The 10,629-nt window shown below is 35.8% G+C and overlaps 1 protein-coding gene across 1 annotated transcript; it reads left to right on the forward strand.

Annotated features, from left to right (window-relative positions):
- The first annotated feature begins 2,969 nt into the window (after positions 1-2,969).
- Positions 2,970-10,338, forward strand: LOC132272929 (uncharacterized). The gene is made up of 10 exons (XM_059773992.1): positions 2,970-3,639; positions 4,014-4,223; positions 4,435-4,604; positions 4,761-5,025; positions 5,139-5,398; positions 7,129-7,450; positions 8,680-8,889; positions 9,103-9,272; positions 9,435-9,699; positions 9,825-10,338. The coding sequence occupies exons 1-10, from the start codon at positions 3,378-3,380 to the stop codon at positions 10,085-10,087; spliced, it is 2,397 nt and encodes a 798-aa protein (XP_059629975.1). The 5' UTR covers positions 2,970-3,377; the 3' UTR covers positions 10,088-10,338.
- Positions 10,339-10,629: the final 291 nt, after the last annotated feature.

The following is a 10,629-nucleotide window of genomic DNA, read 5'->3' on the forward strand; positions in this document are numbered from 1 at the left end:
TCAAATATATATATATATATATATATATATATATATATATATATATATATATATCTGTTACATTCTCTCTTTAAATTTCTGCCCATTTGTTAATTTGGAATTCAATTACTCATATATATAGGAGGAATATACAAGGATTTAATGCCAGAGGAGGAAAATTTTCGAAAAGCCTTGTATACATTTGATATTGGTCAGAATGATCTTAAACAGGTTTCTTGGTCAGTAACATGTCCATAGAGGAAGTGAATGCTTCTGTAAAGTTTTTGACTATATCTATATATATATTTAGGTTAAAAGAAATTTTTTTATTTAGCTGTGGGACCTACTTTATTTTATGTTATCATGTGCCAAATGGGATTACAGACCCCTTTTTTCTGTTCCTCTTCTCTCTCCCCGCTGCCTTTCTTCCTCTCTGTATTTCTTTTTTCTTTTTCTTTTCAACTTCCACTCTCGATTTCTTCCTCAATCCTTGGTAGATTTGAGAGTCGTTTGAGGCAAAACGAAGCCCACGACGAGCTGTACGCGCTAGTGTAAGCAATTTCAGATTTGATCTTCCTAGGGACTTCGAATTTAGAGACCCATTTTAAGGGTTTTGGCTCACTTTTGAGTTAGGGGCTCTTAATCCATGCCTTTCTTGTTCCATTGTGAATTATATCTCTCTTGTGGGATAACATGCTTTATTTATGAGTTAATTGTATCAATGATTATATGAAATGATATCTAGAGAAATTCATGTTTTTGACTATGAGTTGTTCTATGTGAAAAGCATGTTTAGATGTTGTTTTGTCGTGTTTAATGTGTTGATAATTTAATTAATGATGTTGAATATGATATATGTCTAGTTGTGTAGTAATTTTGTAGTGTAAAATCTTAAAAAGAATGCCATAATATTGAAAAGCATGGGATATACATACATGCACATACCATTGGGTTTGCATGAAATGGAAGAATTTGCTTGAAACAAAAAGGGGAATTTTGGGAAAAGAGTTTTTACGAATTGGTTTTATGAAAACCCGGTCGCCGCGGGGGTACGAAAGGGCCGGAGTGTTAATATAGCCTAGAGGGGACTAGGGAGTCGCCCTAGTGTGATTGAACTAGCTGGGCCCCATAATGACGCCTCAGGAGTACCAAGGGTCAAGGACACTAGCCAATCCTCCTTTCGTGCCGCTGCGGGGTCACCAAATGGCGGGTTGTATTAACAGTTTGAAAGTGATGGTTTGAAATGTGAAAATGGGAAGTGACATTGGCCTGCATTTGCATTCCATGGCACTGTATTGTATTATCCCGACATTGTATGATCCCTATTCCTATTGATCTATTCTTTGTATGGATTCACAGGGATACAAGATGCGTGTCTTAAGTGCTACCTACTGAGCTTTATGCTCACCCTATTATTTAATAAAATTTTTTCAGGAAACGGGAAAGAAGTGGCGGATGACTTTCCACCACAGGCTTAATTTGGATTAGAAGACTTTTTGCTATTTTTGTGTTAAGTCTCATATTTTTTTGTAAACTCTTAGTTTGTTATATTTGGTATAGAGATTTGTGAACTCTTATTATTGTAATTATATTTATGGACATTTGATATTAATCTCGTATTTTGGGACTGTAATTATGGTATCTGGATGATATAGTAGGTGGTTGTACCACTATGAAATGAACTAAGTTAAGGCATGGTGAATGGATGAAATGGATGTTGGAATGTATTGTATGATATTTGTGTTGGGACAGGTTTAAAATTCTTTTAACAGGTTGTGGTAGGCCCGTTTTTGAGGGGAGGTCATGCCGAATTTTTTTAAAATTTTAGCATCAGCTAGGGTCGTTACAGCTTCTGTCCCAGAAATAGTCAATAGGTTCTCTACTAACATTAAGGTATAATCTTCATAAGGTCTGCATATATCATACATGTAGTTGTTCTTCCTTTTTGATAGTTACAATTGATAGGTTGAGGATAAAAAAAAAATGCGCATGACTAAAAATGTTGTATTGGAAGTATTATAACCATGACATTGTGATGGTGTAGAATATATACAAGTTGGGAGCCAGGTCATTTTGGATCCACAACACCGGACCGATTGGCAGCCTTCCCTATATCTTGGCAACTTTTCCGGCAGCTCAAAGGGACAGCGCTGGCTGCGCGAGGGCTTACAATGAGGTAGCTCAGTACTTTAACTGCAGGTTGAAGGAGGCCAGTCTACAACTCAGAAAGGACCTTCCTCTAGTTGCAATCACATATGTAGATGTGTACTCTGTCAAGTACTCTCTCTACACTGAACCAAAAAAATATGGTATGTCATACTACAAAAGCGCCATGTTAAACATAGTTTTACATTGCATCAACATAGGAACAAAATTTATATATAGATATAAATATGAATGTGTCATTTATGTTGTGTTCGTAATCTGCAGGGTTTGAGCATCCGCAATTAAAAACCAGCAAGCATCAAGCCTAAAACCAGGAGAAGCCCAATGCCAATACCTCACCTAAAACCTTTTGATCAAATGACTATCTTCTTGCTTACAGTGTTTGGGCTACAAGAACACAAATAGGTCATACGGGGCACTAATAAATAAATATATTCATATAATAACCTAAAGCAGAAACTGAGAGCAGAGATGTTAAATTGAACAGCTTTATGTATCACCTGAGAACAATACAATATGAAAGCTATACATATGCAATGCTTGAGCATAATGGCATAAAAAGGACTCAAACTAATGACTTTGGCATACTATTTTTTAAGGATTAATTTGAAATGTCTTTGAATTTTGAAAGTTTACCTTGTCGATGATAATATAGAGTTGCTCATGCTTCACAAAATTTTATCTCAGGTTGAAGTAAGCCGGTTCACATATGTTTCTTTCTATTCACTGATTGAATTACCAAAATTTCATTTCGTTTGTTTGATGCCTCAACCTTCCAACCTCCTACATAATGAGGGTTGAAAGTTGACACACATTTAGTCACATATGAATGTATTCATTGATTGCACTTGAACAACTGTACCAATCAACAACTGTTTGAAATTTATTAAACATTTTTTTCAAATCAAATATCACATATTAAGTTTGGCTTGAAATAAATCCATGCTTTGGTGAACCACATAATTTCTTCTAATCGAGTAATTGAAAAGACTGTTTTCCCCACAAGACAAATCAAACTTTTTGTCTTTGAGATGATATTTTTACGGATTTAAAAAATTACGTATAGAATTAGAATTCAAGATTGTGTGGGAAAAAATACCATGCTTTGGATAAACATGAGAAGCTTCTTCTGAGTTCTGACATGTGATTGAAAAGTCTACTTTCACACAGTACATAAACCAAACTTCTCATCTCTAGCATCCTAGACAACATCTTGTGTTCTCTTCCACCACATGGAGTGTCCAACAATGAACATGCCTTCCATTCTTTTCTCTTGTTTTTGCATCTTTGTTCTATGCTATGCCACTGTCCTGAACCCTGTTTCTGCTATGCAAAGTTGTGATTTTCCCGCAATTTTTAACTTTGGCGACTCAAATTCCGACACTGGTGGACTGGCTGCAGCCTTCAATTGGACCAAGCCACCTTATGGAGAAACCTTCTTTCGCATGCCAGCAGGGAGGTTCTCAGATGGACGGCTCATCATTGATTTCATCGGTATGTATCTACCAGTATCACTTCCGATTTTAGCCTACTTTAGGCATGCAACATTTTCTATCATTACAATGTTTTATAGTGGTGCAAAGGGCTAGCATGATTGAGATAAGGATATCCATTTCAGTGGTAGGTCCATAAAATTGCATGGTCACTCATTTTGACACAAGTGAAAAATATCAAACACTTATTATTATTATGATTATTATTATTATTATTTTTATTATTTTTATTATTTTTTTTTTTTTTTGGGAAATTTAAGGAATTAAAGTACTTTGTGTTCACATTGCAAGCAGACTATCATTTTACAGGCTGTTGATGGAGCATTTTTTGTAACTCAATTTTCCTTCATTTTGCTGACCTTATTGCCACTGCAGCTACAAGTTTTGGCCTCCCATTTCTGAGTGCTTATCTCAATTCTTTGGGGACCAACTTCACCAATGGTGCAAATTTCGCCACTGCAGCATCAACCACCACACCACCACGGTTCATTATTCCGGTGGGCGGATTCAGTCCCTTCTACTTAGATGCACAATACTGGCAGTTCACACAATTTATATACAGATCACAAATTATCAAGAAAACAGGTAAATGATATTATTGCACAATATCTTTCCTTTCCAAAGGGGAGGTTGAGTGTTTGAGCCATATTAGGGGCAATATTGTGGGTGTATGCGTATTTGTTTGAACTTCTAAAAAAAGATATGATCGTGCAGTGCCATTTCATCTCAATATCTGCTACATACTCTGTTTAAATTTCTACCCATTCGTTAATCTGGAATTCAATCACTCTTGTAGGAGGGATATACAAGGATTTAATGCCCGAGGAAGAATATTTTCAGAAAGCCTTGTATACATTTGATATTGGTCAGAATGATCTTGGTCAAGGTTTCTTTGGTAACATGTCCATAGAGGAGGTGAATGCTTCTGTCCCAGATGTAGTCAACAGGTTCTCTACTAACATCAAGGTATAATCTTCATCACAAAAGGGCTGCATATACCATATGTGTAGTTCTTCTTTCTAATGATAGTTACATTTGATATCTTGAGGAGAAAAAAAAAGGGGCATGACTAAAAATGTGCTATTGGAATCGCTATAACTCTGACATTGCGATATGATGTAGAATATATACAAGTTGGGAGCTAGATCATTTTGGATCCACAACACCGGACCGATTGGCTGCCTTCCCTATATCTTGGCAAGTTTTCCGGCAGCTCAAATAGACAGTGCCGGCTGCGCGAGGCCTTACAATGAGGTAGCTCAGTACTTTAACTACAGGTTGAAGGAGGCCATTGTGCAACTCAGGAAGGACCTTCCTCTAGCTGCAATCACATATGTAGATGTGTACTCTGTCAAGTACTCCCTCTATACTGAACCACAAAAATATGGTATGCCATACAACAAAAACTCCATGTTAAACATAATTTTACGACGCATCAACATAGGAACAAACATTATAAAAATATAGACATAAATATGAATGTGTCATTTATGTCTGCAGGGTTTGAGCATCCGCTTGTCGCTTGCTGTGGCTATGGTGGGAAGTATAACTTTAGCAGTGTCGGAGGTTGTGGAGATACTGTCACTGTTAATGGCAGCCAAATATTCATCGGTTCGTGTGAACGCCCCTCGGTTCGAGTAAACTGGGATGGAGTTCACTACACTGAGGCAGCAGCTAAGTTTGTTTTTGATAAAATTTCCACCGGAGAATTCTCAGATCCACCAGTTTCCTTGAGAATGGCATGTCACAGCAAATTGGACTAAAGTTTCTCAATATATAGTACAATGCACTTCAGCAATGGACAATATATATCCACATACACCTATATGATATGTTGTTTTTTTTTTTTAGATAAAGAATATGATATGTTGTTGTTATAGTTGTTCTATATATATATACACATACACCTATAATATATATATATATATATATATATATTCTTCAAGTTCCATGTACTACCATAGAATAAAGGCTTAGTGTCCTGCAGCCTGATATATACATATGCTCTTCGGATGTGCCTTCAGAAAATAAAAATAAAAACAGTACCTTTAGAGCATTTCTCTTTTGATATATTGGATGGAATTTTCATTTGTCACAAGTTTCTTGTAATGTTACTCACTTCTTCTGTCAAATGTGCACTTAAACAATCTTTGTTGATATTGGTTTCTAATGGTTTCCTATCTAATACATACCATTGTTGATTTAATATGCATTGTTCAATGTATGAAACCAGTGCTTGTTGCTATAAACGCCCAATTAATTTAGGTTTTATCTGTAATTCATTTCGGTATCATTTGCAACCTACATGAATATATTTATTGATTACATTTCTTCCATGTATTTTAGTCGGTCTATGTTTTTTTTTTGGTTCAAGTAATATTGCACTTCAACAAATGTTTATGTTTTTTTTGGTTCAAGTAATATTGCACTTCAACAAATGTTTATGGTCAAACACGAATCCCACATTTCGAGAACACTCCACATGAATGTATTTATTGATACATTTTCCACAATATAAATCATTTTTTTTTTTTTTTGTCTTTGAGGTAACATTTCCACGAAGGATGTAAAAGATCACATATCATTAGATTTCAAGATTGTGGTTGAAAAAAAATACCATGCTTTGGATAAACATGAGAATTTTCTTCTGAGATGGTACTGAAAAGTCTACTTTCAAACACTACATAAACCAGACTTTTCATCTCTGGCTTTCCCTTGAGAATGGCTTGTCACAAAAACAAGCACTTCAACAATGGACACAATATATATATATACACCTATATGATATGTTGTTATAGTTGTTCAATTACTGGTTTTGAGTTTTATTATTATTATTATTATTATTTCCAAAAGGTTAGTTTTGATTTTTATTTTCTCTGTATATTGCACTCTTTCATACATTCACATACTCTCTTCCCAGATTTCTTAGGAAAGAAAGAGTTAAGAACCTGTTTAATTACATTAATTGGGTTGGTATTTGAAATAGACATCTAGCCAAGGTTTCCTTTCTTTTTGCACAAACACCAAATTTTACTAAAAAAAAATTCAAGATTACTTTTTTATTTTGCAAGCTCTGGAAATCAACTCTAACATGAACAAAAAATAAACAACAGAAATTGAAGAGTACAAAAAAGGTAAAAAGGAGAGTATTTGGACATAAATAAAAAGTAAGGTTTCATCCAGTCATCAAAACTCAGCACCATCTCCCAAAAAGGCCACTCATATTCATTTCATAATAGGTGGACAACTCCTTGCACCTAACTAACCCACGTATCTCATCAATCAAGGAGAGTGGCTCTATGTTAATGAGCGAAGTGAAGTGCCCCATGGGCCGAGCCGCCCCTGAGTCACGTAATTGAAAAGTCCATCTTTACGAAATATAAATCAATTGATGCAGAAGAACACGTATCATTAGATATCAAGATTGTGTTTGAAAAAAATACCATGATGTGGATAAAAATGAGAGAAGTTTCTTCTGACAAGTTATTGAAAAGTCTACTTTCACACACTACATAAACTAAACTTTTCATCTCTAGATTCCCAACACAACATGGGGTGTCCAACAATGACCATGTCTGTCTCTCCCCTCTCTTGTTTTTGCATGTTTCTTCTGTGCTATGCCGCTGTCCTGAACCCTGTTTCTGCTGTGCAAAGTTGTGATTTTCCGGCGATTTTTAACTTTGGCGCCTCGAATTCGGACACTGGTGGACTGTCTGCCGCCTTCAATTGGACCAACCCACCTTATGGAGAAACCTTCTTTCGCATGCCAGCTGGGAGGTTCTCAGATGGACGTCTCATCATCGATTTCATGGGTATGTATCTACCAGTATCACATTCAATTTTAGTCTACTTTAGGCCTACATTTCTGTCGTTACAATGTTTTATGGTGGTGCAAAAGGCTAGCATGATTAAGATAGGGATATTCATTTCAGTGGTAGGTACATGGGACACTCCTTTTGACATAAGGTGAAAAATATCAAACACTAGTATTTATTAAGTGAAGAGAACAAAGAGGTTTGGCATGTTTTTTGTTTCTACTGTTTTTACGGTGTCCATTTTGGCAACAAAAATATGCTTGGTGTGGTTTTATTTTAATTTAACGTGTTAAAACACTTGATGAACAGTGACCCAAAACAAAAATACCAAAAAGTTATTTTTTCTTGATTTGACAACTGCTCATGACCCAAAACTATAACTATTTATATTTTTGTTTCCGACATTTTCACATTAAAATATCGTTTCCAAACGTGCTTTCGATTTTTTTTCAAAACACTCATACAACAAAAATATTATTTTTATTTTAGTCAAAAACAAAACACCTAAAATAAACATGTCAAACGGATACGAGTCTTTTAAGACATGTTGGAAAAAACATTTCAAAGGTTCGACGCATTATGATGCCAAGTTGAACATCGATGATCAATTAATGCGATTTTTATTAGTAATAACCATGTCTCGAAGGGTTATGATTTTGCGGTGTCATTTAGATTCCTTTAGAAGAAACATAAGTAATTTTCTATATTAAACGATTGAAAAATGATTCTTCGGCAATCTCAAAGGGATGGTGGACCCCACTATTTGTGGTGAGCTTCGCTCCCCCCATTGTGAGAGAATCGACTTATGCCGACTCGACTTGTATGGCATTGCTCGTATCACATATTAAACTCTAAAAGGGTTGACACGTTTTAGAAATGCTACTGCCTATCCATTTTTCACATGGGGGACTTACAGTACTCATTGAATCGTGTGTGTTCCTCGTTGTGACCCACCTCATTATAGTCCCCAAGCTGCACATGACAGACTTTTGATAGCATTTTACTTGGGGCCTAGCATGTTTAAATGCATATGGCCATACAGGGAATAGTCAGAAAAGCTATCCCAGTCATGATTCAACCCAAATAGTTTAATGAAATATAGAGCCACAGAAAGTATTTTGTATTCCCAATGCAAGTAAATTGTCATTTTAAATGAGGCATTTTTTGTAGCAAATTGTCATTTTCTTCCATTTTGTTGACCTTAACATCAAATTGTGCCACTGCAGCTACAAGTTTTGGACTCCCATTTCTCAGTGCTTACCTCAATTCTTTGGGGGCCAACTTCACCAATGGTGCAAATTTCGCCACTAAAGCATCAACCATCAGACCACCACTGTCCATTATTCCGGTGGGTGAATACAGCCCCTTCTACTTAGATGCACAGTACTGGCAATTCACACAATTCATATACAGATCACAAATTATCAAGAAAACAGGTAAATGATATTATTGCGCAGCGCCATTTCATTTCAATATTTGCTGTTTTCATCAATTGGAAGTTGAGTGTTCGAGCCCTGCTAGGTGCAATATTGTGGGTGTGTGTGCGTTTGCTCGAATTTTTTGAATATATATATATATATATATAGATGCTACATTCCCTCTTTAAATTTCTACCTATTTGTTAATCTGGAATTCAATCACTCTTGTAGGAGGGATATACAAGGATCTAATGCCCGAGTTGGAAGATTTTCAAAAAGCCTTGTACACATTTGATATTGGTCAAAATGATCTAAGTCAAGGTTTCTTTGGTAACATGTCCATAGAGGAAGTGAATGCTTCTGTCCCAGATATAGTAAACAGGTTCTCTACAAACATCAAGGTATAATCTTCATCACAAAAGTGCTGCGTATATCATACGTGTAGTTTTTCATTCTTATGACCGGTTACATTTGATAACTTGAGGAGAAAAAAAGAAAAAAAAGGCATGACTAAAAATGTGGTATTGTAATTGCTATAACTATGACATTGTGATATGATGTAGAATATATACAAGTCGGGAGCTAGATCGTTTTGGATCCACAACACCGGACCGATGGGCTGCCTTCCCTCTATCTTGGCAACTTTTCCAGCCGCTCAAAAGGACAGTGCCGGCTGCGCGAGGGCTTACAATGAGGTAGCTCAGTACTTTAACTACAGGTTGAAGGAGGCCATTGTGCAACTCAGGAAGGACCTTCCTCTAGCTGCAATCACATATGTAGATGTGTACTCTGTCAAGTACTCTCTCTATACTGAACCACAAAAATATGGTATGTCATACTACAAAAGCTCCATGTTAAACGTAGTTTTACATTGCATCAACATAGGAACAAAATTTATACAGATATAGATATACATATGGATGTGTCATTTATGTTGTGTTTGTAATCTGCAGGGTTTGAGCATCCGCTTGTCGCTTGCTGTGGCTATGGAGGGAAGTATAACTATAGCAGTGTGGGAGGTTGTGGAGATACTGTCACTATTAATGGCAGCAAAATATTCATCGGTTCCTGTGAACGCCCCTCTGTTCGAGTAAACTGGGATGGAGTTCACTACACTGAGGCAGCTAACAAGATTGTGTTTCATAGAATTTCCACTGGAGAATTCACAGATCCACCAGTTCCCTTGAGAATGGCTTGTCACAGCAAATTGGACTAAAGTTTCTCATATATAGTACACATACACCTATATGATATGTTGTTGCTATAGTTGTTTAATATATACACACATACACCTATATGATATATATATGTGTGTATATATTGAACAACTATATATTTTCTTCAAGTTCCATGTACTACCATAGAATAAAGGCTTACTGTCCTGCAGCCTGATATATACATATGCTCTTCGGATGTGCCTTCAGAAAATAAAAAAATAAAAAAACATTACCTTTAGAGCAATTCTCTTTTCATATATTGGATCGAATTTTCATTTATCACAAGTTTCTTGTAATGTTACTCACTTCTTCTGTCAAATGTTGCACTTAAAACAATCTTTGTTGATATTGGTTTCTAATGGTTTCCTATCTAATACATACCATTGTTGATTTAATATGCATCTTGTTCAATGTACGAGACTACTGCTTGTTGCTATCAAAGCCCAATTAATTTAAGTTTTATCTGTAATTCATTTCGTTAGCATACATTTAGTCACATGTTCACGATATCATGTGCAAACTACATGAATATATTTATTGA

Source organism: Cornus florida, unplaced genomic scaffold (genome assembly GCF_030987335.1).
Source record: "Cornus florida cultivar Cherokee Brave unplaced genomic scaffold, ASM3098733v1 CherokeeBrave_3.0.0_Hap2_Chr09, whole genome shotgun sequence".
Lineage (NCBI taxonomy): Eukaryota > Viridiplantae > Streptophyta > Magnoliopsida > Cornales > Cornaceae > Cornus > Cornus florida.

Excerpts from the sequence above, each read along its gene's own strand:
- LOC132272929 (XM_059773992.1), top strand. The coding sequence starts at position 3,378 with ATGGAGTGTCCAACAATGAACATGCCTTCCATTCTTTTCTCTTGTTTT. Across the intron at positions 5,399-7,128 it reads CATGTCACAGCAAATTGGAC|AAAGTCTACTTTCACACACT; the intron begins TAAAGTTTCTCA and ends ACAAGTTATTGA. Across the intron at positions 7,451-8,679 it reads TCTCATCATCGATTTCATGG|CTACAAGTTTTGGACTCCCA; the intron begins GTATGTATCTAC and ends GTGCCACTGCAG.